Source organism: Aythya fuligula, chromosome 1, assembly GCF_009819795.1.
Source record: "Aythya fuligula isolate bAytFul2 chromosome 1, bAytFul2.pri, whole genome shotgun sequence".
NCBI classification, from domain to species: Eukaryota; Metazoa; Chordata; class Aves; order Anseriformes; family Anatidae; genus Aythya; species Aythya fuligula.
In genome coordinates, this window is record NC_045559.1 from 142,504,683 (window position 1) to 142,532,343 (window position 27,661).

Sequence of the window (27,661 nt, forward strand, 5' to 3'; positions counted from 1 at the left end):
TAAGTAAAAAACTCTTTGTTTTGTTGAGTTTGCCAAGAGATCTGCAGGAACAAGTTCAGAATTTGGATGTTTTCATCAAACAAAGTGTCCTGATCAAAGACGAGCAATGATTTAGTTAAATTTGTACAGAGAGATTGAAGATTAGAGTGTGTAAACAATCTCTCTCTCTTAATGTTTGTTAAAATTTCTTAAGATTTAGTAGTTTAATTTAAGGAATTACACTGAACTGAAATGTGAGTTTATGCACAGGTTAAGTTTTAGAACTATAAAGGAATGGAACAATAATTTATTGATAGAAAGATTTTGGCTCATAATGAGGCAAAATCTGTCATTTTTTCTTTAATAAACAGAAAAATACCTTGACTTAACCATCCAAAGGCTGAATGTATGAAAGGATAGAGCACCACAAGTCAAAAAAGAATTCACAGTGGGAAAAAGAGCATAATGCAATTCAACATGAACTCAGCATATTTACTTAGGATGCTGCTGTGTTTGTTTTGTTTCAACTAAGTGCAACTTCTGTCCGCAGCACCAGGGTACAGAAAAGAGTCTCTAAAGCTTTTGAAGGCAATTTATTCCTACTTGTCAGGAAACCTCCATACATTTAAAACCTGCATCATTGTACCATGTCTGAAGGAAACTCAGGAATCACCTATCATTTGCTTTGCTGATGACACATGTCAAGAGCCAGGCTTGTGCAGACCTCCATTGCCTATTGTACTATTCCTCTCTGTTAGCATGCAGTAGCCACACAGAAGAGCTACAAAGTCATGCCTATCTCTATTTTTAAAGAAAAAAAAAAAAAAAAAAGCAAAAGAAAAAAAACCACACCACACAATCCTGTGATATCTGAGTGGGAAAATGCATTTCCTTTCACATTGTCTGCATTTAATATAAGTATCTAAAACCAGCACTCTCACATGTTACTATTATTAAAAGATTGTGGATTCAGTGTTACTACACACTCACTCATCGTTTCAAGTTGACTGAATCTTTGTAAAGACCTCTCTGCCCCCTTGAGGGACAGTGAAATGCCTGTAAATGCAAAAATACATGGTGAGCTCCCATGAAAGCCACCAATGCCAAAGCCACAGAGCATATGCACTGGTGAAGGTAGCACCTCTGAAGGTTCTTTATGTTCCCTCTTCATTTCTGCCCCTTCCCCTGTTGCACAAAGTGGAGGTGAGCCCTTGGTTAGCAAATCAAGTGCGCTTGCACTTGTGTCAAAAAAAGGACAAGACATGGTAGAGCGATAAAGTCTCTTTAAGCAGCCACCAGGTGTTTGAGCAGACAGACCAATGACATCACAGTGGAAACCAGTCCTGGAGTCCTTATTTTTTCAAGAAGATGGGCATCACAAGTTGGTCTTCCTCCGTTGCAAGAAAGTAAGTGCTGGCAGCACAGCTCTGTGGCATCTTGTAAGGTGATGCTACAGCACCCACACAGCACTTGTGGAAGGAGCACTGACTGGTATAGAAGTCAGGATGCAGCTGGTAAGCACACACCATGTTCTCCTGGAAACAGTTGCAGTAATTATCTTCAAAGGTTAAAGAGTCTTGGCATACTAGCAAAGAAGAAGATTCTGCTGAAAGGGCTTGAATGTACAAAGTCCAGTAAATTAAAAATATACAGTTAATTTTCTGATGTCTCAGACCTGGTTCTGCATCATTATTTAAATGATGTATTAAGTAAGTATGTTCATCACTTGTTACATGAGACCTTGTAAAATTCACACTGTTCTGTACAACAGTTATGTGGATTATTCTGACAGATTACTGATGAAGTAATGCAACATAATCCTACTGTGGGTAGTTCAGTAATACAGTTAGTATTTTTCTTCTTCATCGAAAACAAAGTTTAAGTTAGTGGTTGCAGACCAAAGTGATTTTTTTTTTAGAACTTAATCATTTCCTATTTATGGAAAAATAGTATATTCATTAGTCCTAGAAAGGTAATCAACTCCCTTTCTTCACAAATATGTTGTAGCTAATCCAACATACTGGAGAGAGAGGCATATTTGACAGTACTGGTTCAGACTTCAAATGATTTTCAAACAGGTTACCAAGCATATGGAAAAATAGGATAGCTCTAAGTAGGTTATCTTTTCTCTGCAAGATTAAATTACAATGTTATTAAGAATAAAAGCTACTGATTTATAACATTAAAAAAAAAAAAAAGGTATGTAATATATCCAGAGTCTAAGACTAACATAAATAAAAACCATTCATTTCAATATGTAAAACGATTCATGGACATGATTATCCACACAGCACAGAAGTACAGTTTTTAGACCATCTAGACACACTTTCTGTCAACAAGAGTAATCTTAGAGGATCATATAGCCCAATTTATGAGGCTATATAGGAAAAGAAAGCTAAGCCCCACAGAAGACATTTTATTCACTTCTGAGGAGTGAAAATCATCAGTCCCTAAGAGCAGAGTGACAGAAAAAGAATTATCTGGTGATGCTTACATTACTATCGAATAGGAAGTAGTCATTAATACCATTTGTGCTCTTTAATTGCCTTCCTGTTGCTCAAGACAAAACACAAAAGATACTTTCCACCACAACCACTCAACTCAGCTACTCTTTTGCCTCTTTGAATTGTTTGCATTTTTACTGAACGGACATGGAAAGGATACAGCTGTGGTTTTGGACACACACTTTTCTACTGAATTTACCCTAAGAGAAAGGGTACAGTTGTGTGGGGGAAAAAAAAAAAAAAAAAAAAAAAAAAGGAAAAAGCATAACACAATGACAATATCAACAAATCTTCCAGCCTATAAGAAAACTTGAAACTGAAGTCGTACTGTTTTAAATGTGTTAGTGTTCAGGTGGATTTTCGGAACAGCTTTAGAGAATACTCTCATTGTGTGTTACGAAGGAAAATATTAAATTATCTCCATATGCAAACCACTGTCAGTTGTTTTTTTTTTGTTTGTTTGTTTTGTTTTGTTTTGTTTTTCAGGCATTACAGCTTCTCTGGGGTTTAGCCTTTCAAAGGTTAAATAGAAAATAATAAAAAAGCTGACATCCTCTTCTTTTGTCAGACAACTCCCTATACTAACAGCAGTAACTTGTGAGCAAGTGAAATTGATTTGTATCACTATGAAATGCCTAACAAATGATGTCTATAATCTTGAATGCTATCTTTGCTGCAGAAAGGTGAGCTCCGTCTACTTTTGCTTTCAGTGCGATATGTGCGCTACACAGCCTCCCTTGGCTTTCTTTGGATAGTTTTTATCTGTGCAGACCAGGGGAAGGCATCATTTCCCTCACTTACACTTTCTTCATGGGCCTCTCAGGGAGATTTTTTTTTTCCTGAATGAGTTAACAATATTTGTTGCTTCCTATAGAAACAAGAAATTTCTCATTTCTCTCTGCCCCACACAGTGTGAGCAATGTTGTGACCAAAGCAGTGTGACCAAAGCTACATCCAGTAGTTTTACTGATTTAGCTGGTTTGTGAGTCTGCACTGACTTTATAGCCAACATAAGGCCCCCTATACTGTTGGAAGCCGGTAACTAAACCTGTGTGTGAATGGGAATTAAAATCTCCTCTAATTAATGAACGCACAGCTCAGAGTAGCAACTACTTCATTCTTGGTGAGTGTGAAAATCCCGTGGAGCCATGAGAAATGCTGCATTGTTCAACTGGCAGCTCTGTACACGAACAATACAGGCTGTTTCACAATGCCAGATTTAACAGTTAAATAAATTCATTTAGAAAAAAATGTTACAATTTAGCATATGTGGCATAAGAGACCACTGACGAATTCTGACAGTCACACCCACAACAATACATTATACTTCTGCCTAAGTATGTCCTCTGCACCTTTCGTAAGCTAAGCTTTTTTTTTTTTCTTTACTTATTTGCAAAGCAGTAATAAATACTCAGGCTCAGAAAAGAAGTATTTCTCATGCCTGCTAGTTAATTACAATTTATAGACTCAAGACTAGATTGGTCTAAGATACATTTTTCAAGTATTCTCTCCTTGTTTATAGTACGACAGTAGTACCTTATTGCACATTGTTTCTGAAGGACTCTCTTCTACAAGTGTGGGAAATTATTTCGTTTGGGGCACTTGACAGATTTGAATCCTGGCAAAATGACCTTCCCCTTCCGATATAGGTCATCCTGCAAACCTTTGTTCATTCTCTGCACCAACAGCTTCTCATAAAGCAGCGGGTGATAGGCCCCTAAGGTACAAGCTGCATCATAGTAGAGTTCATGGTAGTGGCATAGATCGGTCTGTCGGACTGAAGGGATGTACTCGTACACATGCACTTCGTCACACATGGACATCATGATGAGGATACCTGGAACAGAGTGAAAACAAGAGTGAACCCCTTATTTCACCAGTCTCTCAGAAGTTGCCCTACAGTCTTCTGTTGTTTGTTTTTTTTTTTTTTGTTGTTGTTTTTTTTTTTTTCTTCTCGCTTTTCTTCATTGTTGTACACCTTAAAGTATTACTTCTCTTAATGATTTTATAGAAGTTATAGAAGTGTAGTTCTTTTTATTACGGCAGCATTTACTTGTTACCAATATATAAAGATTGTGATGACTGTAGAGTTAACTGAGTAATACATTGAGAACAAGGAAAGAGTAAAAAGCCTATAATGTCTTGCATACCAGCATGCCTCCCTGAATGAGGAGACTGCTTTCTCCCACCTCCCCCTTTTTACCCTATCCTGCTTGTCCACAAAACATCCCTCAAGAAGACCTAAAGCACCTGCATGGAGTCACCTGATGACTTTTCTTGTCTTTCCTGTATACCACGAGTTCTTGAAGTTATTGAGCAAGACAGACTAGGTCTTTATGTTCCCTTGCAGAATACAGATCACATGCATATACCGTAGAGCAGTTATCTGTTTTTAAGGAGCTCTTTGTATTTCTACTGTTAACCTCTGCCTAATGCATAAAGGAGATCTAAAAAAAAAATAATAATAATAAAAAAAAAAAAAATCCAGATATTCCTTTTCTATCTTCCTGTGTGAATATTATAAAGTTGGTCTTTCTCAAACTGGAACTGAACCAATTCCACTTTTTCCATCCACTTCCTTCTCTATAGGCAGGAAGATGTTGCCAAGAAGACAGCCTAAATGCACGCAGAAGGTCATAAATGAGAAGCATCAGCCATGTATTAGTAGCATGAAAGCCCACAGATTCAGAGAATTTTCCAAATGGGTTTCATGGACGGAGGCTGAGGAAAGTGAATTACCTCTTATAGCAGTGATGTTGATAGGAAAAACTCCATACAACCTCCTACTCAACAAGGAAGAACCCACAAAATACCAACTCATTCTTTCCTGCCACGTGTCAATAGCTGATTGTCACCAACATTGCCAATAGCTGCTTAGAAAGGTGATAAAGAATTTAATTTCCTGTTTAAAGCTATCCAAAGGTTAGCTTTAACCTTACATGCACTCCTAAGACGCTGCTACTCTCCTTATCCCATGCTCAGGATGAAAAACAAGATCAGGACAGATTCAGAAGGAAGACAGGTGTGCTTGTGCAGACTTTGCTTCCCCACGGCACAACTGTAAATCTGTACTAACAGAAGGTCTTTATAGATTTGAGATGAGAGAAATCTTAATGTTGCATTTGCACATTTTCAAAGGGACTATATGAGATATTGATAAATAGCACTGTCAAAACTGCAACACTTTCACATCAATCACAGCTTATAAGAGTCTTTTCTGTTTCATATAGCCACAGGAAAGGAAAATGACTGAGTAAGCCTTGGACACCAGAACTTTTTAAAGATGTCGTTTAAAAATCAAAATATATAGCGAACATATTGAGGCATTTGTTGTAGTACTGGTATCCCTATCTGTTGAACGTGACTGTCAACTCCCAGCTGTCCTAATTCTGCTCACTTGGCACTTACAAATGAGAACTGAAGTGGGTTTTTTTGTTTGTTTTTGTTTTTGTTTTGTTTTGTTTTGTTTTTAACAACAGCTTTGGAATCATAAAGCATCAAAGGTGTTTTGGGTAATTCTCACAAGTGAAATGAATTAACATAAAAAATTATTTTGGTTCTTTAATTAAGCAAAGCCATTTTCTGAAGTTCAGTTTGCAGTTTGGGAACACCGAGATTTCAATGGTTTGCTAATGAAAAGAACCTTATGTTCTTCCTGCTGTGTATCATTAGATTATCAAAATGATTTTTTCCCTGCTTGATGTGTGAAGTAACTGAAAACCAATTACTTCTGTGATTAAATCTTCTTTTATCATAAATGAAAGGTTCTGAAAGTGTTTCAGAATGCTCTACAGCTTTACGTGCTACAGAGACTATGGTTTTAAAAAAGCTAAGCATATCAATTTCAAAGAAAACGTCCACAAATTTAAGTGAACTTTAATCTTAATCAGCAAGATACGTAGACTCAAGGTGAAAAATGTATAACCCCCATTTGGGCAAAAAGAATGAGCCATTAATGAGCCATTATTTCCTTGCCTCAAAACTGTTATAGAGATGCTCTGAATTTTAGCCTGCCTAGCGATTATGTCTAGAATTGTTTGTTTGTTGTTTCAGTTTTACAAATGCTTTCGTCTACTATTCCATTGTCAACATCCTTCCTCCACTGATGGAGAGCCCACCTGCCACTCTAAGGTAACTGTTATCCAGCTGAATCAGAGAACAGACGGTGGAAAGGTGTGCAATAATGAACCACGTCCAGAAAGAGACAACAAAATGACTTCTCTCCGGCACCCAGAACCAAGCCTGGAGCCAGTTTCAAAAGTTTCACCAAAGTCGTAGAAAAATCATCTCTGATGGAAAGTACAAGCCTTAACCAGAATATGCTTCATTCCACTGCCACACTAATCTAGCTAATCTTAAAATTACTAAAGAAAAGTATCATTTGTGGGATAGGAAAAATGTCAAAAACAAAAACTGGGACTCTGTTATAATTTTCTTAATAACAATACAAATGGCCACATCTCTGCAGTTCAAAATAGTGACAAAATTTTAAGCAATTTGACTTTCCTGTAAATTGAAGTTAATGAAGCACTTAGAAGTGGTAAAGTTTTAGTTCTCAGAGATCTGTGTATCAATACTCTCCCAAATCAATCTAAAAAGACATGCTGGCCTACCTAGGTTAGCTCTTTGCCTTTTCTGCATCATTCCATAAAGCCCACTTCATGGGATTTCTGATTAGGTTACTCAGATAACCAAAATTTCCAACAGTCCATTCCAAATTTTTGCTCATACTGGATAATGGTTTGAGGGACAAAACAATGACTCAAAGGGCTAGTTTCTTAGGTGTAACAGCTAATTTACAGCACATTTTTGTGTTTAAGTCTAGAGTCAACAAACTAGACAATAAGCTAAGACAATGGGTAGAGGCTACCATATACAGAGGTGTCTCTGTACTAGAGAGGTTTATCTGTCCTGGTGGAAATGTGAGCAGTCCTGAGTCTTCCAGAGCTGATGCACAAGTCAAATGCAGAAAACCTGCTTTGGGGAAGAACAGTAGTCAGTGCCAGACTTTTTAACCTTTAGCACCTCTAAAACCACAGCCAAAGGGATCAATGGTGTGGTACAACCAGTGCTCTCATCTTAACAACCTATTGGTGAAATCCCACATGCAAGCTAACACTCTTGATCTAACTGAACTGAAGGAAGTAGGCCCTTCTCCTTAGCTGCTACAGCCCCCAGATTCTCTTTTGGAGTTACCTGCTCCCACTGTTGTGGAAGCAGCAGTTTAGGCCATGAGGACATTATACCAGTATCAAGACGTATCCAGTTTTACTCTGTTCACTTTCTAATGCCGTGTCTGGCTTGTTCTCCTGAAGGTTTCAAATTTCAGCCCTTGTTTTTTTCAGTACCACTCTTTAACTTGGTTTCTTTCTCTGCTTGGTATTAACAACATTGCAGTGAGTTACTGGCATCTATATCCAGCAGGTATAGGTGTGCCAACCTGTCCATATCTTCATCTACCTCACAACTCAGTTTCCTCATCTTTCATTCTCTTCTCTGGTTACCTTCAATGATCTTATACTCTTCAAATTAGCTACAACTTCACAGCACCTACATAATCCTCAAAGTATTTTTTACGTTATGTTTGAAATTCTACATTTTAGATGCAATTTTGAAGATAAAGAAGTACACGCCTGCCTGCTTGCTGACTTAATCTTGCTTATGTTATCATGTTTTGCTTGTCAGTCTGTTCTGTAAAGTACTACCTCACTTCCCATTTCTTATCCCATTTATTATCTTTACACAGCTTTGTGTTATTGCTTCCTTGGTTCTTCCTCCGCAGCTGAATCTCTTTGCATCTCCTCCTATATGCATTAAACTTAGTTTCCAAGTGTCCTTTGTTTACTTCCTTTCCTTGTGTTGCCCACAGAGTACATACCTATCTACTTGTTTCTTTCATTTGTGTACTTTTCACATCAATGCCCAATGCAATATCATCTACAAGTTTGTTTCATATCTCACCATTCCTCCTTGATTATCAGCATCAGTATGAATGGAAAATAAGTTGTCTGTCAACCTGTAGGGTGAAGAATTCCCATATGACACACTTCAATAATTGTCTTTCCTCAAAGTCTTGAAGCCAGTTTTCAGTCAATATACAATTACTATATATAAAACAGCACAGACTGGTTTACTTGGGACTTAAGGAGGCATTAATGAACTGGGTGAAACAGTTGTTATCTCAACAACTTATAGCGTGGCCAGAATTAAACTCACTAAGAAGTACATGCCCATTTCTGAGCTAGCTGGTCTTGAGAACTCTTTACGGACAGCGCTAGAGACAAGCATTTCTAGGGCACAATTCATCTGCCTTATTTTAGATGTCTATTTTAGGATGGGATTGTTTCCTGGAAGTGTTGTTCCTCTCCAGTGACGAGGCAGAAACTGAAATAAAGTATTTCTCTTGATATCAAGCACCTTCCCCTCCCCAATTCTAGATCAGAAGCTTTTGTAGTTTTGACAAAATTAATGTAATAACCTTTTTCAGGAAAACTGTGTAAATAAATGAAAACAAGGTGTGATTCATCTAACCAAATTTGCCTATTGGTACACATCTGAGATAGTTATCACAGACTCCTTTATTGCCAGTGAAATAAAGTAGGTACTCTTAGGAAGCAGTGCATGTCTACTCATCCTAGAGTAGACATTTTGAAATGGATCATATGAATAATGCCCAGAAATTCCTGTTTCTTTCTGTTGACTATGGAAAAAGCTGTGTGGCAGCACAGATAACTTGTATTTTGTGGGTTATACCTCTGCTAACAGAACAGCCTGAAAAATTCAACTGTAGATGAGAACACAGGTCTGGTAGCCATATTTAAGAGGTGCCTTACTTTTGCTTTAATGAGTCTGAGGCTGACTAACACAAACACAGACCTGTACTGGAGGCATCTACATCTAGGTGGTATGAATACTGCTCTCTGACTGACCTAGCTGTGGACAGAAATCAGTTTGATGTGCAAGGAACAAGCTGGAGAGAGATTTCTTTTTTACAACCATAAGGATTAAGATACAGGAATAGGAGTGGAAACAGTGAATTATAAAGTACTTAGGGTATATAAGAAGATATGCATGACTTAAGAAAAAGTAAAACCTGAACTGGAAAGTCTATAAGCTATCTATAACATGCAAACACCAAAATAGAGTACTCCTTAGAGTGAACACCAAGGAAAGTTCATGGCAAAGTCTGCCTTTTATCAATGGGCCTTAAATAAGATCAGTAAAATCTAGATTAAACAGATACATCTAATTAACATAGTAGTAGCAGTATCACTAACGTACCCAGGTAATTTGGCCAAGAACTTGTTAAGCTCCAGTACAAAGAGTACTTGTCAATCTAAGTGAGTACTGTCAATCTGAGTGATGACACTGCCATGACATCTGTAGAGGGGTCTGGAGGGAACTGTGGGGTAGTTCAGAGGGGAAGGCATCTCCGAAACACATTGGGTCCAATCAGAGCAGGGACGAATTTGAAGTCAGGGCAGGTTGTTTACAGTCTCGCCCAGTTTGATATTGAGTACCTCTAAGGACAGAGAAGCTAGAATATTTTCAAGTTTGCTGAAGCTTGCAAAAATAATATTGTAGGCATGACTGTGGAACCAGCAAGCAGGCATAAAAATGACTTCTAGGTCTCTTCCAAGTCTGATGATTATGCTTTAAAATTTCTAGATCTAATCAAAATTTCATAGAAAAGAAAAGGTCATCTATCTGGCATGACATTGCTTTGGCAGACATGATTGGTGCTACCACATATTCAAAATTGTAGCTGAAGATATTTCTCTATTGAGTGGAATATTCTACATTCTAGTCTATGGTAATATCCTGGCTGGATTTTCCGTCTTTCAAAAATCCTTACCATGTATTAAATATATAAATATTGTATATTAATATTTCAAAATGCTCGGAAAGATGTGTTACTTTTTCCCTATTCAGCAAACACCTAAGGTGTTAGGAAGTTTGGGACATGGTTTAAACTCAGTCCAGTTGGCACAAATAAATTTTTGGATTTTTAAATCTGTGCTGAAAATCTTTAAACCAGAATTAAATTAAGATTAAATTCCTTGCATGGATGGCTTACACAAATGAACATGTATTATGGATTCTAATTGAAAGGAGAAAATGTTTCTTAATTTGTTCTTGAAAATTTTAATGACTTGAGAGGTTTTCGATTTCCAACACGGATCTTTTATGCAGTACAATTAGGCTTTGCAGTTAGTACACTAACTTAAAGAATGTTCTCTAACTTATAAATAAATAAAATAAAGCTCAATATACCTGAATACAACAGATGCTGTACAAAAACATCTAAAATAATGAGTGTAATTTAAACATTTATATAATTCAATATCACTTTAACAAAATGTAAGAGAAACTGAAAACATTTAAATCTACATAATCTGATTATTACATTCATAATGTATCTCATTTCACACAACCACAAATACAGTTATGGAAAAAAAAAAAAGCTAGATGCACCAATAAGTCTATATTTGATAAAACATACACTTCAAGGCATTACAAACAAACATAAAGCATTTAGAAAGTATAGTTTTCTATATGTTAGACTACTTCTATAGCGTCTATTTGTCCTCTCTTGAGTAAACAAAATCAGCTTGTTGGATTTCAGATACCACAGGAAAATTTTTTATTCCTTGATACTGGGCCAAATGTGCCTCAGTTCTTTGGAACATGTAGAAAAAGTAGCTTTCACTTTTAAAAATACTGTGTTTCTTAAAAGGGTTCTTTTACATCTGTTTACTTCATGAACTATGATAAATATTAACTGCAACAGAGCCTAAATTTACAGAAAAACAAATTTTTATTAAGGAACTTGTTATCAAATGGACCTATGCCTAAACTCAACAAATCGTGTAACACTCGTCATCTTATCTTTGATGTATATACACTAGCATTATATACTAGACCTAGAAAATGACATATCTATCATTTAATGTGGAATGCAAAAATCTGTAAATTAATCACAATAATATACTCTGTAACATGAGCATAGACAGGAAAATGCTGCCTAGTAATACCATAGATGTTTAAATGTATTATTCAAATCTGGGTGATGTGGAAGAATATTAAAGACTTTTTAATGCAATTTGGAGTGCTTTGAGAGAAAATTTTGCTCCTTTATCTCTGTATTTCAGGAAGTAGGAGGTGCTTACATTTTGTAGTGTTTTATATTTAAATTAAAATAATTTAAAGCTTATATAATAGAAGTATTATTTATTTGCTTGATAATACTTGAACAAAAGTGAGCTGAAAGAGTAAGCACCATTCTGTTCCTTAAACTGCTGACAAACAGCTGAGTAAGTGACAGTAATAAAAGCAACTCTTATTAAGTCAAATTGTTTCCTTCGGTTCACATGAGAATATTTTGTCTAAGCAGAGCTGAAGCTGTGTTCTATTCAACATGCTCCATGAAGCCATTTTAAATTTAAGTTCTTAGTCATACAATGATCTGCTAATGTTGCAATGTAATAGTAGTCTTCTTGTACTATTGTCCCAATGCATGCAAATAGATTAAAATTATGTTATCAACTATTAATGATGTATAACTGTTTTAAAGCTGTAACATCAACTCTAAAGCCCCAAACACGCCTTTCTTTCTTCAAATTAATCTAGGCTTAGTTAATGTTTTTTTTTTCAGTTGTCCGTAAGTTAGGCTTAAAGCTACATTGCAAAGAAAAGATTACCACCTACGCAGACAACAAAAAGTGTAGAAACCTACACAGAGCGTGTTCTGATTTGGGAGGAAAAATAAATAAATAAATACAGTTAGAGCTTTCAACTAGCTTTTCAAAAAGACAAAAGCTGTTGGCAAAAGTTATGGTTATATAAATGTGAATTTGAAGGAAAATCATCTCAGATGAAGTAGCTTAGCAAAGCATACAAATGGACTACACTAAACAGGAATTCATGCCAAATTCAGCTAGTGAAAAAAAGGGTCAGGGCAAAAACTTCATTAAAAACATGTATAGAATCTAGATAATATTAAAAAAAAAAGTCATAATGGTGATGTGCAAACCTACCCAATGCACGCAGAATGCTGCTATTAAGAAACTGAAAGAAGCAGTTTTAGTTTTGGTCTTCAGATGATAAAATGGCAGGTCAGAATTAGTTTTTTTATACAGCCTATCAAGGAGAGAATAGGAATAGCTCTCAAAACAGAATGGTAAATGTGGAGACTGACAGTTTATACACAACCAACCTCAATTAAGAACTAAACTTTGATATGTTCATAAAGAGGGGAGGAAGACCGAGTTCTTATTTCATAGAGAAAAAACTATGTGCCTCTACAGGATATCTGCATTAATGAGAAGCAAACAGGTTCCACTTATTGCAGCTGCAAAATCAGGGCAAAAATTTTCCCTAATAATAATGATGTTTCTTCAACTACCAGTTTAGGATTTGCCAGTGGAATCCAAATGTGAGATCTGGTGGTTGAATGCTTACACTTCATCATGTCTGAAAAAAAAATGCACCAGATCAAAGTCCAAGACTGGATGTAAACATATCAATACTCATTTAACAAACCCAATTTTCAAACAAATGTGAACCGAAGTTGGTTAATTTGAAAAGCCACCAAGGTAACTTGTTGCCTACTGCTAATGCAAGATGATGAGAATACCATGCAGTTTTGTTTAAAAGCATAATGGTGGCAGCTGAAAAAAATATGCAGGAAAGGATGCTCAAAACTCATCTAAGTATTAGATTAGGTACACAAAGAGTAAATCATTTATAATGAGGAATGACATTAGCTAAGTGGCACACCACATAAGGCAAAGTTACAAGCCTGGCAAAGTACTCAGCAGTGTCTCAGAAAACGAGCCAAAAAAGACTCCCAGATTAAAATAAAAGATTGTTTTACCCCAGTGAAACTTTGCCCATTAAAAAACAAAAACATAACACTCTGGTTTTGGTCCTTATTCATAGCCCTAGGAAATACCAGACTGAGACTGAAGGGTGACCTGTCTGTGCCAAATTCGTCCTTCACAGAGATGGTATACCCCTAAAAGGAGCACTTAACGAACTAGTCACTATTTTCTGCTCACAGTTTTACAGATAATGTGTTCATCTTGTTTTAAATGATGTCTTGACCTGTTATTAAGCAGGACAGAAAACAGTGTTAAAATAATAACAAATTTAGTGGAAAAGACTGCAGTCAGATATGGGTTTGTATGTAGCACTGTTACGGCACAAAATGGCATCTGTGATGGATGGGTTGCTCCAAGCTGACATCTTGCTTACAAGAAAACTGAAAACAGGAACATCTACATGCTGGAGGCTGATGGCAGAGAAACAGAAATTCTGGATGAAGCTGATGTGAGTTGGATAGTACTCATCTCAACTGATTTTAGACCTCTGTAGTGTATGTTAGCATTTCAGAAGTGGCTGGAAGCAGTTACGTATGTAAATTATAGTAAGATTTAAAGCTATAGGTGAATGTACATAAAATGTGATATAACCAGAGCATTCTAGACTTACGCCTTATTTTATGTGGCACATGTAGAGCACATCTAAGGCTGCTGCTAACCATACTTCCCTTGCCATCCTCTTCTCTCCGCTCCTCTACAGCTGGGATGCGTGCCGTGTTTCCCACAACATGCTGGCACTGAGCTAATGCAGATGGGGTTTTGGGGAATCTGTGCCTCCAGGAGACACAATCTCCTTTGCTGTGATTGAGATAGGGCATCCCATTCCCCAAAGGAAGCACAAAACACGCCCTCTTTAGCTCCCACGTGGTGGAGAAACCAGAAGATCTTGCTTCTTCCCACTCTCTCATTCCCCTAAAGTCACAAGACTACCTCTTCCCCACAAATGAACCACTGGCCCATTTTCAAGAAGTCGTAATAATATTGTGATTTAAATACATTAACATAGCTATTAACAGCATTAAAAGATTCCCTTGGCATTGGTCACTACTGAAAGATGGTGACTCTGCTGCAGAAAGACACCATGAAAACACATTCCACCTGAAAATCCTTCCTTTGGAAAGACTTAGTTTTTATAAACAGTGCTAAGCAGCAGAAATGGATACAAATTTCAAATGAAAAACATAATAACTGAAGAAATACTCTAAGACCACCCTAAAATATTCCTGAAAGGAAATATGTTGATGTTTCCATGTGCTAAAGAGGGCTAAAAAGCCTGAAACAAAAGTTGACCGAGAACAGCCTCCCCCCCCCTTTTTTTTTTTATAAATAAAAAAAAAAAAAAAAAAAAAACTTTTCCACGTTACTGGCACCAACAGTAGTTTGAAGAACTACTGCTCTTTCTCCTTTCTCCACAAGTAACAGCAACACACGGAGAGCTATGTGCTGCCTGACTTTCCACCAGGGCAAGTATGGATGACAAAGGTTATCCCTGTATAGAATTCATATTCATGCTAATTGCAGAGAATTACACACCAACATACAATAAGTTATTCTAATAAAGTGGATGGAATCACTGTTGTCCTTGCTATAAACAGCTTAGATTCAAAGATACAGGTCCCTCTGTCTGTGAAAATTCATACACTACTCACAACGCTGTACCGTTTTAACAGACTGGACATTTAGTAAACCATTTTCCCATATCTTGTTGAAATTGAGATACTCATTTTATGATGGCCGTCACTTATCCATTCCTTAATTTTATAGAAGATAATTTTATAGATTTTATAATAATCAGACAGAAGCTCGATATTCAATATATGTCTTTCATGCAGGTGCACTCGGCTGTGTCTGCCAGCTTCAGTTCCAACTGATTATTTGCTGCATGAGTTGTTGAGAGATACCTGATCTGAAGACCAACATGACTTTTCAGATTTCTGCCAAGTTGCATTATATTTTTATGCTTTACCTTGCCCTTTGACAACACAGAGTTGCAGTTTCAGTGCTGTTTCCCAGTTTATATTACATCACATGTGCAACTCATAGACATACATTCAATAAGGTTACTAACATAGGGAGCCTGTTTCTAACAAAATATTTAAAATACTTCCATCAGAACAGTAGCTAGTTATCAAATGAGGTGGATATGAGTCTCAGTAAGTTTGTCTAACTGACTTATCTCGACACTAATAATAGCATTGGCAAAATGCCTAAGCATCTTCTTTACAAAATAACAATATGATTATATTTACATATAATAAATAATTTACATAAGTATAAAAGGTGAATATACAAATCTGTATCTTCACATACAGAGTATATGTACCTGTACAGCTTTTGTTGCCAATGTTTTTGCTTCTTTATTGATTAGTATTTTCAAAGTGTCCTCTGCTTGGAAGATATCTTTAGTCGAGAACATTTAGATTTGGGGTTAAAGATTACTAATCTACTTTTACAGTGAAATTAACTCATGTGATTTCAAAGAAACCTTTTGAAGTGTTTCTTATATATGGTGGAAGTGCAGATTGACAGCACAATAATCCTCTTCACTATTCTTATGATCAGCAGCTGTTATCCTATTTTTATCAACAACTTCATTACTCTAAGAATTGCTTTTGCAAAATGTGAATGCTGCTGGTGAGATCATTCCACATAAGCAGACTTCTCTTTATGAATTTTTACATGCAGGCTCCAAAAATCTCACTGCAAGAAATAACCAACTGTCAAGCCATGCTCCCCCAACACAGGTCACATATTCTTTCCTCTCATGCTCCAGATAAGCACAACCAACTCAGGTCATCAGTGGGCATATTCCAGACACCTTTATGACATCCCTCTCAGAGTCTCAGCATCTACTCTAAGGCCCTGGGTGAGCTCCACAAAATCATGTGATACGTGATACTACTACTGCATACAAAGCCCAAATTAAGTGCTCAGAACTTCCACCCCCCCCATAGTTGATGCAGTCTAAGATCTCAATGCTTTCAGATTCATATAAAAAGAATGACAAGATCATCTTCTAACTGCAGCAAATACATATACCACTATCATAATGTCAAGTAGGAAAGAATGAGTTTCCACGTGGAAGAGGGTATTTTGAACTCTATTGCCCTCTGTGCCTCTAGGTGCATCAGTAAGAAAGACCTTTGACTCAGTCTTACTACTCTACTTGTATGTACCCTTTCAACATTCACAATAAAGACCTGTTATGTGCCAGATAATGCACGTGTATATAGGTATGATGTTATGCTGTATGAACTGTCACCTTAGTGTCAAATTATCCCCAAAGAAATACTAAGAAAGGATGAAAAACTATGGTAAAATTCTGTCTCTTTGAGTTTAAGAAAAAAGGTGATGCTCTGGCCACTTTTAGACTGAGCACTGGAATCTGTGACAGGGCATGGGAAATCCCATTCCTTGACCTGTGGAAGGAATACAGTCTAGCCTGTCAGACGTCATCAGTGATATCGTCCTCACTGTATTATCTGCTGTATGCTTTAGTCTGGTGCATCTCTACGCTAAAAAGACAACAAAGAACTTCAGAACTGAGTAGGTTATCACTAGGGAAATTAAATTTGAAACAATTTATATATTAACATAGAAATTAATATCAATAGAGAAATGAATATAATATATGTATGCATTTTAGAAATGTGGTATGTATAGTATGGATGTGAAGAGCAAGAAAGAAGGACATTAATTTCATCCATTGATTAGATAAATGTTCATAGTGTGCCTTTTGGCTAGTCATTGTTCCTGTACAGAACAGCAAGAACAAACAACACGTGTACGGACATGATCCTCATGCAGTCTACGTATTTATTTATTTTAATATCTAACATGTCTACTGGACCCATCCTTGATACACGTACCAATAAAACCTGAAGAAGGAGGGTTGGGCTGTATCTTCTCTTTAGTGTTCTCCTGAATGATGTCCCAGAGCTGCCATATAAACTTTGGATGGAGAATATAAAATGGCTGGTTTGGATTCTTCCTGCGATGCTGTACATAGGGAGTGAACAGATTGTAGTCTGGCTTCTTATACCACTGGGAGGAAAAATAAATAAATAAATAAATAAATAAAAAGACCTTATTTTGATCCTATATTATCCAGTGTATTTTGAACACTACATGAAAAATAATGTGAATGAGTTTAATTCAGGTTCTTCAGAATAGAAGCAAAGCAGCCTTGCACCAGTGCACATTTGTCCTAGAAAGCCAGTCCTCAATCTGGGCCAGATCTTTCTCCTTTCTTCAGAGATTCCCAATAAGCAATATAGTGCAGTGGGATGAGCCAACCCCAACTCCCACTCAAAGGCCCATGTTAAACAAGGGGCTCAAAAAGTCTCAACGCAAGACCTGGGCATGGAGGTGAGCCTTTCTCTGAAAGTGTCCTTGTCTTTACTGACAAAGGCAGCAGCACGTGAAACAGCCTGGAGGCAGCGGGTGTAGGAGGTAGGCAGCTCCTGGCATCTGTTGCTAAGGGAGTTGAGCAGAAGAAGGTTTACTTTCTGCTTGCATCCTGCTCAGCTCCCAGCTCCCCCTGCCAAGAACCATCAGATCAACTGGTCCCACTGGAGCTGCAGCACCCGCCAAGGCTGAGGCTCCCGGAGTGACAAGCAGATGGATGTCTGCTGCTCTCAGTGAGGGGGTGAGCAGCAGGACACAGATGGCTGTGGGGGTGTGGACACAAAGGGAAGACTGATAGGGAGGAGGCCTGGCAAGTGGGGAAGGTGCAAAGAGAGATTGCCATTGGGGTGTTGTATTTTGTCTAGGAAGGCAGAGGGGAGGGTGGGGAAAAAAAAAAAAAAAAAAAGGATGCAGTTCTTCACCTTTCTTGATAAAGCCTCCTTCTGAAATCTAGCAACATCCCTCCTTCACAAATACATGGAAAAATCACTGTTATGTGAAAACAGCAATATTTTTATCAAAAAACAAACAAACAAAAAAAAAAGAACAACAACAGAAAAACAATCTTTATCATCCATTTATCCTAGCATGTCAGAGCAGATCATTCCAGTATAAGTGCTGGCTACTAAGAAAAGTTTGTAATCAATAAACCATTTTTGACCAATTCATGCATAGTGTTCTCTGCTCTTTAGATAAACATTTTGGAGTTCATTGTGATAAGTGAGAACTAGAAGACTGAAGTACTAGATACATGAATTTTGTCCAGTGTTTTCAGACAAGTTGGGAAGAAGGGATCAAGTAGGCATCTTACCACGTTCAGATTTGCAGAGTAGGGGGCAGGATCCCAGGCTACTAAGATAACATCTTTGTACAAGGAGCTTTCAACAAAGTGATGGTTTGGGTTGGTGAGAATCTGCAAACACACATGTAAAAAAAAAAAAAATGCACAGAGTTAAAAGCAAATGGGACCCAGAAAAATGGATAAATCCTTCTCTAAAATGAACAGTCCTCCTCACTCTGCTGTTTGTTCTACTTTAATTCTGATTGATTTTAAGTAACTTCTTTTGTTAAAAAAAAATAATAATAATCACAATAATAAAAAATAAAGAGCTTAGTCATAAACAGCACTCATGACAGTTTTAAGTACCAGTACGCTGAATTACTCTCCATCTGCGAGCAATGTGATGAGACCACTTGAGATGCTGCATAATTGTATATCAATATTACTTTGTGTTCTGGAACATTAAAATGAAAGCTACAGTATTTCACACTGTCTGTAGGATCCTCTTTTTGGACGCAGAGAAACGTTCTTTGAAGTGCTGAGGCCCCCAAGGATGCTCTCGTCTTTGCATTTTTTTTTTCCCTCTGTTTTGGTTGTTTTCTCATTTCAACAGCATTAGGTCTCATGAAGTACCTTCAAAAAGGCAAATTGGACCATAACAGTAAAAGCCTGTATACCTAGAAAAAGAATTCCAGGAACAGGCATGTGATAGTGCTTTTATTTTATTTTAAAGTAACAGTGATAATTGTTCTGCTCTCTTATAACTCTCTCCCACATCTACTGGTACTCTGATCCTCCCACCCTAGGTTTCCCTTTTACTCCTGCTGGTTTCTTGTTTCCCAGACCCTCCATGCTTAACCAGATCTCTCTGATCCCTAGTGCATCCAATCTTGGGAAGGATTGGACCAAATGATTTCACTACTGGTTGAAACAGCATGAATTTGGCTCCAGCTGTTAAACTAATCAACATTCCAGACAAATAAATTCATACTAATTTTCATTTCCCTTTAGGATCCAATGAGCCATATTTGATTATGCATATTTTTCTTCAGAAAAATAATATTGTTGCCATAGCAATATTCTTTCTACCATAAACTTTAAGCTTAATGACTTTCCATCAGCTTTCTACAACAAGAACAGCATTAGTCTTGCTGCCATCAGCATCACTAACTCCATTTCTCAGAACAGATTTTGCCTGAGAATGTAAACTCCTTTCTTGAGACTACAGAGTAAACAGACCAAAAGGTCAAGCTTTTAAAAGCTCAATTCTACAGTTATCATACAAAGGAGCTCTCACTTGCCTTTCAGCAAGCAAGAGTCCTTTAGAGGTGTTGTCCACACAAATTTCGCTCTTAGTGAGCCTGCATTCATATGTATGAGATGAGTTTCCTCTGGAATAACAATGTGTGTTGTGGCTGCACTGGTTTCCTTCACATCCTTTGGGCTTTCATAGCAGCGAACATGAGGGAAGGAGAGGGACACAACAGACTTTTAATCTCCTGAATGCAGGAATTTCCTACAGTAAGGAGAGGAGGGTCGGAAAGCCAGCATGGATTATGCATCTTCAGAATCGGTAAAGCAAGCAACCCTTATCAAGTGACTATGAAGATTTCTCTCCTGGTGGTGGAAAGGCCAGTCTCCCAACAGGAAGCCAGAACCTCCCAGACAGCTTCCAGCCTCTTTGAAGGAGCAGAAAGGTGGTGGGAATACAAATATTTGTGAGGAAGCTGTGTGTGCTGACCTGGCCTGAATTTTAGTCACGCCCTGTGTTTTTTGGGGAGGCTTTGTGGAGAGCAAGTGATGTTCACCACAGAGATCACATGAGCCTCCATTACCACCACAGCAGGAGTGTGGCACAGCAGCTTGGGAACAAGGAGGATCCCACGCAGCAGCAAACAGCTAATTTAGCCGTTTAGTCTCTCTGAATTCACTCAGGAGCTAACAAAGCTCAAATCACTGCCTGGAGGCACTTCTCTTTCTTACAGAGAGCCTAGTGAGACTAGTCAACTAAATGAGGTCTCTAAACCCTCCTCCTTGCCCCAAGATAGGAGTTTAGGCGTGGTCAGCAACCAGGATGTTTCGTCTAGAAGTAAAATCAAAAACAGTTAAGGAAGAAAAAAAAAATATTAAAATAAATGACACTGAGATCAATGTTCTCTTATACACTGATTTCACAACTAAAGTCAGATATTTTGGCTTTCTTCCTGTTAGTAAAACAGGAGTCATATTTAACCCACATCATTTCAAAGATCCAGGCTGCCCTGCATTGTCACAAAGAGCTACAAAATAAGTGTGAAGGGAATGGCAGCAAGAAGTATTCTATACGTGGTGGCAAAGAACATGATTTTATGCAGAGAATACACCCACCAAGGATGGACATTGCATAAGCCATCACTGAAAGCAAAAGAAAAAAAAAAAAAAAAAAAAAAAAGAACTCATAAGAAAAGCTGCAAATGAAAATTCTGTTTGCCAGGATCAGAGTTCAGGCAATATTTTTTTTTTTTTTCAAAATTAAAAAACTACTCACAGCCATAAGGTGTCACTATAGCTCAATGCATACTTTATTTGTTGACACTCATATGCAGAAAATCCCATTTTCTGTTTCCATACAGATGAACAAACTCATCCCAGGTGTAATATCCAATGGACATAAAAGTTTTTGTTTGTTTGTTTTTTAATAGTTCACTCCAAACTTTTAAAGAACAATGACTTGCCTAAAGTTATACATTAAGACAACTCAGTTCCCATTTCTTTCTCCTTCTAGCAAGGAAATAATTGGGGAACTGGAGAAAATAAGAAGAAAGCTTTGGAATCCCCACAGCTCAGGCTTTGTGAAGATCCCAGAGGTGGTGTGGCAAAGGTCTTTGGTACTTATGACTCTGGCACCTTGCTGAGCCTTTACAGATGTAGGACACATGAGAAATTCTACAAACCAATTCTTTGAGACAAGGATATCAAGTAACTATTGCAATCACTCTACACTGACAGCACACGTAAACATCCCTGTAAGGGAGAACTTTTACCTGCTCTATATGTCATGACGGTTAAATCACTAGCTGTTTCCAGATTACCCAACACTTTCTCAGAGGTTATTAATTTAATGTCATCTCGTACAGAAGTGATGCTGACTTGAATTCACAAAAGGAAGCTCTTACCTGGGAGTTGATGATTCGCATGGTTGTTTTATTTCCAACATCTTTTTCATAGCCACGTGTTGGAGCAGAATTAAATCTTAGAACAGCATCATGAGAATCTGGGAGCATAAATAAGGGGGTAATTTATATTAATTTTATTAGTCATACAGAACGCTAAAATAAAACAAATGAATTAAGCTAATGTAAAACTTGCACATTTTTTCTTATTTTGATATTCTATGGATGAAAAATATTCTACTATAAGTAAACAAAAATCCTCTTGCATCTACCATTACCAACATCCACTGGGGGAAAAAAAAATCATAATCATTTATAATTCAGCTTTCAATACTCAAAAAAATGGGTATCCAAAATATTGGATAAAAATAATATGAGAAGGTTTGTTCAATTGGTTGCTATCTCTATTTCAAAATTTATGAAGAATTATTACATGCAAAAGTCTGTTAATTGCAAGGGTATCTAAATCAACAATGACGCTCGACTATAAGCCTGAGTTTCACAGTACTGTATAATATTTGAAGCACCTTAGACCACCCCAAGCCCATTAACCAAATTAACTTATTCTCAAGGTCAGTACAAGTCTTAAAGAGTCTGTCTAGGAAGTTAATCCACAAAACTGCTCGCACACAGAAACCTAAGGATCCCTTGGTAGCAAAGATCTAACAGAGCTGAACTGTCAAAGTTTCCCCACAAGCTGTTGACCTCAGAGTCATGCAGAACAGAAAACAGCTATAGGTCAAGTATGGGTCAAGCATAGATACTACGTGCAGTCCTCTGCTGGATGAAAGATAATCACCCACTCGTGCTTCTTTTTAGGGGGTATCAAAGCCCAAAAAGGAGAGAGGGACAGTAAGAAATGATGCCTATTGTCCAGAAATGCACTGTCCTTGTCAATATTCCCCTATCCAGTTCACTTTTATCCCTTCTACAGATTGAAGCAGAGAACATGTTTCAGGCCAAAATGGTCATGTAATGCCTTAATTGCCTATACAGTTATTTATCTCTAGTCACTTCAAATGTGGTTGGCTGTAGCTCAAAAATGGAGTAGGCAGACATTTCCAAAGATAACTAATATGCTTCCATGGAGTTCAGACCTGATCCAATCCAACTCCCATCTTCTGTCCTTTCACACCTTTACTCCACACTTCTTGTACTTTAAAGGAGAAAATACTGTATGACATGAAGTCATCAGTTCAGTCTCTGCCATACTTGCTTGCTTGAACATGTGTCTCAGATAAGAAATTTTGCCAAATATCACCAGTGGCTGATAAGGAGTGGAGGCTTCTTCCATGTCCCTGTGCAGGAGCCACATATCTATCCCCAACACCTATCCTTCATCTGCCTAAAAAAAGCCTCTCGATTTTGTGGAAGCTAGAGGACATGAAGTCAATAGAAGGTGCAGCTACCCCACATTTCTGGAGAAGAAAAGGAAAATCAAATGCCCTTCATATTTTAAATTGATAAGCAGATTTCAGATACAAGTTTGAACAAATTTTTGAAAACCTTTTGAGTGTGAGCTGGGAATTTGGTTGGGAAATGCGAATTGCATGCTTCACAGCTTAATTAAGAGACAGTGCACTGCATTTCCAAATTTTTTTCACTCTGGTTTTCCACATCAAGAGTAAAAGATTTTCCTTTACCAAAAAATAATAGATTAGTATTCAGTCAAACAGTAACAATAATTACTTTTAAATTAACTAACTTTAATCTTAATGTTTGGAGACAAGCATTCCAAAGTTACAGAGAGTTTGAGGTTTGGTCACAGATCCCTGTTACTTCCTGATGATAACAAACAACTAGGTCTCCCATTAAGTAGCATAATCACAATGAGAGTATTTGTTGAATTTGCATAACTTCCATACTTTCATTAAAAAATAAGTGGGGGCAATCAGTGCAAAAGAACACTTTAGAATTTCTGCCTGCATTTCTAATACGAACACAGAAGAGGGCGCTAAAAGCATAGGAAGAGAAAGGTCCTGTGCTGCTTCTTTCTTAAGCCTTTTTTTCTTTCAGGAGGATAAATAGTAAGAGTCTTTGCCTACAGCAACTTCATCAAGTAAGGCTGTACAGCACATGGCCCAAATCTCACACGTAGGGTGTTTTTCCCCACTCCGTAATTACACAGACTTCGTGGTGCCTTTGTGGACACCAAAGAGCTTGGCAGGTTGGGCAAGCTGGCTCCAAAGAGCCAAGATGAGCCATCCAAGGTGCCTCTCAGCAGGCAGGCTGCTGGTGGTTTCAACCAACAGCTGTAGTCCTGATGCCAGCTCATTGAGGGGACTGTCTTCTCCTACAGCTGTGCATTCACAGAATAAATAAATAAATAAATAAATAAAAGTGTATCTTACACAATCTCATCTTCCTCTTCCTGCTCAGATTCCTCTCATTTTTTTCAGAGAACTAGAGGACAGGTAGAAAGGCAAGGCGGTAAGCTTGTCTGCACCACATAACACCTGGACTGCACATGGGAAGATAGCTCCTTCCCCATATGTATAACAATACAAATAGATGCTGGAGCTTCCATTTTCCATATAAAGACGATGACACTGGAATGACATCTGCAGTACGCTGGCACTTCCATGGAGTAGCAATGGCCAATAAGACCCATCTAGCTGCTGTCAGTCAGCTGGGTCCCTGCAATTCGGGTCCCAGTTCTCTGCTCAGCCAAAAGTACCTCTCCATTGCCTGCACGACACTTCGATCAAATTTTTTTGTGACTCTTTCTGCCCCACATGCTTTCCTGTAAAACAGGTAGGAGGAGATCTGAAACTTCAGCATAGGCCTTACAAAGTAGAATCTCTTCCCTTTAGGTGGCATCAGAGGAAAATTTCCAATTAAATCTAAAAGCTCTTTTGAAATGAATGGTATAAGCTTTCTGTGCCCTGGGACCTTCTGAGGGAATGGATACACACAGGAGTGTAAGGGCTCCAAATCTCACCCTGGGCTGCACCTGTGCATGCACGTGTCACGATGCACATTGCTATACATAAGTCAGTCACAATGTGTGGGGTTCTCCAATGGTTCTCTGGGTTCTCCAGTACGGCACTAAACTGTACTGGTGTGAACTGGGTGTAGCAGGGAATAACAACAGCAAAAAATAATTTGTTTCAGTCAAGAATTACACACTGGAGAAGGGAGGAACTGTTAAACTATTTTACCCCAGAGACTTCTAGATCAGTAGAGCTTCCTGTGAAACTGAGGGTTATCCTGGTTTGACTTTTGCTGCAGGCCAGAAAGGTACCTGGGTTGTGTTGGAGGCCTATTAGAGCAGATTGATAATTATAGAGGCTCTAATCCCGGAGATTTAAAGGAAATCCATCTGTGTCAAAGAGATGATTGACTATGATGAAGCAGGTATTGGGATATGAGCTGGAAGATGGGAGGATTAACAAAGGCACATCAGAAGGTTTTTATAGAGAGCTGAAGGTGAAAATTCTTTGCTCAAGAAGCAAGCTTGAAACGTACATTTCATCCTTCTTACAATACTGCACAAGTACTACAAAATGAACTACTGAGATGTTAACACAACTCGTAACAGTCATTTTTGAGAAGAAAAAATAAAACTGACCTGGATTAGTTTTATGGCTCCACAATCCTCTTATGAACAGCTATCACAGAACTCTCAACTTCGGGGAATTCTGTGTAACATTGACATCTTAGCACCATCTCACTGACTCAGTGCAGCAATGGAAAAACAATGGGAGGAGATGCTCAAACTCATTTAAATTCACACTTGTAAAAGAGGTCAGGGGACTTAACCTTGGAGCATGAAGCTACTTACTCAGGGATCTATATTCTATATGCCTGTGAACTCTAAACATGCAGAAGATTAAGATGATGCTCTACTGCTTCTTGGCACGGAGACAAAGTTCAGCCTGGGACAGTAATGTTACAAGCAGTTTCTCTACGAGTCACCCCAAAATATGGACAGGTACAACACAGCTTTTTGGAATAAAACCTGACTATGCCTCTAATCTGCTGAAGCAATAAACAGACTTTGCAGAAAAATGCCAAATATGGCAGATCTGTTGAAACTAGTATCTTTTTTATACTACAAACTCTAATATGCTAAGAAGGCATCGTTGTTTTCTTCAAATCAAGTTATGACTTCAGGCCAGATTTGCCTTTCAGTTATATTGCTCTGAAAGGGAACAGCTTCAGTGAGGTCTGTAAGTTCACACTCACATAACGCTGATGAGAGAATAACCAGACCCTTTACAGACCTACACTTGAGAAGAATGAATCCTTTGAAAGACAAACATGAATATGCACGTGTACATACATATGCACATGAAGAGGTACATTTCACCCACCTATTTCATCCCCTAGAGAGGAGTTCAGTATTGCACCAGCAGACATAACTACAGCACAACTCCCAAAGCCATGTGTATACAATTTGCCCAGTGGAATTTGGGGAACGTGCTTCTCCCATCCAAGAGTGGAGAAGGGAGCCTCCTTGCCATCTATTGTTTTCACATTCACCCTTTCTTTTAGCTCACAGAAAAGCTGGTCGCCTGTTAACTTAGAGTTTCGTTTCCCTTTGAACCGCACCCCATGTTTATTAGTGCTCAAATAATCTTTCATCGCCTTCTGCAGTCGAGGGTTTAGCATCTTGGAAGAGACATCCCCTTTCCAAAGCTTGTAAAGAAAGGATTTCGACATTGTGGAATACAGCCCATCCCAGTCATCAGATTCATCAAGCATCTGGCTTCTCCTGTGCTTTGCGCTCCTTCTCCTCATTCTTCTCTGATTGCCCCAGTTGTTCTGCAAAATATTTTCTTTCAGATTATCCTCATCGGCTGAGATGAATTTTGCTATCTCTTGAAGGTTGCTGTGTGACCGAGGCTGACCAGCAGCAAATAAATAATCATCATTCACTTGGTAGAAAGCACTTTTTGATTTTCTTCCTAATTGGGATGGAAAATACTCATCTTCACTTCTAAAGGTATCTTCCAAATCAGTCCATTTCTTAATACTTCCAGTCCCTGATTTAAATGTACCTAAAAGGTCTTCATTAAGTAGTACCTCATTCCCATCGATGGTTTCAGAGAATGATGGATCATGTATGGCTCCCATTATGACTCTCTGCTTGCCCTGTAGGGGCAGAAGCCTCTTAGTTTCAATATAAGAAAAAGAACTGGGAACGGGCTCAGCTGTATTGCTATCTGTAAAATAGATGAAGATCACCAGAAAAAGCAGACCCCACGCAAAGATCCCAAACAGCATGAGTTGTTTCCATTGCTTCAAGTTCGGTTTCATGGCAGTGCCTTTACCAGCTCCTCTGTGCCTTGAAGTATTGGTGAAGGAAAATGAAACCTGGAAAGAACATCAAATATTAATCAGGAATGGTTCTAAAAATAGATACTATTCAGAAATATCTTAAGAGGCTTTGATAGGAGCTGCAGAATTAATCTCTAAGCTGTAGCACGGTGCATTCAGAAGCAGAAACAAACTCTGGAGCCTGCAGACACTGTAGGAGTGACACGCTTTGGCTGTAACCACACAGTGACAGCTGCTAGCTACAAAAGAAGCTGGTGGCCAGTTTCTACAGTAACACTGGATCCTGCCTTCAGGGAGATCATGTGCCTGCCTGCTTCGGCTGTACAGAGCGTACCATTATGAGAGCAAAAGCAAAACCCATGTCTGTCTGTATGCAGTAGGGAGAATATCAGCTGCTTCTCTTTTACCATTAAAAGTCCTTGCGCAGTGAGACTGCGAGCAAGACAGCCTGTGCTCAAAGGCACCAAGTAGACAGCACAAGCTCATCTGGACAGTCCTCCTCTGCCCAAATCCCTGATGAGACAGTGCTCTGTGGATATCAACAAGTGGCAACAGGGGGAGAGCATCATGCTGGCAGGTCAGGGAGGAGTCTTTTGTTTTCCTTATCTGATATGAACTGACACAGCCTCAGTGGCCAAATCACTTGCTGGGGAGCACAATCCAGGATCAGAC

General features: G+C 38.2%; 1 protein-coding gene across 1 annotated transcript; it reads right to left on the minus strand.

The window, feature by feature from the left end:
• Window positions 1–834: 834 nt before the first annotated feature.
• On the minus strand, window positions 835–27,018 carry ST6GAL2 (ST6 beta-galactoside alpha-2,6-sialyltransferase 2). The gene is made up of 6 exons (XM_032208151.1): window positions 26,023–27,018; window positions 21,710–21,807; window positions 18,585–18,686; window positions 17,236–17,410; window positions 4,147–4,320; window positions 835–1,564 (listed from the first exon to the last, which is right to left on the minus strand). Exons 1-6 carry the CDS (start codon window positions 26,966–26,968, stop codon window positions 1,332–1,334), a joined length of 1,728 nt encoding a protein of 575 aa, XP_032064042.1. The 5' UTR covers window positions 26,969–27,018; the 3' UTR covers window positions 835–1,331.
• Window positions 27,019–27,661: the final 643 nt, after the last annotated feature.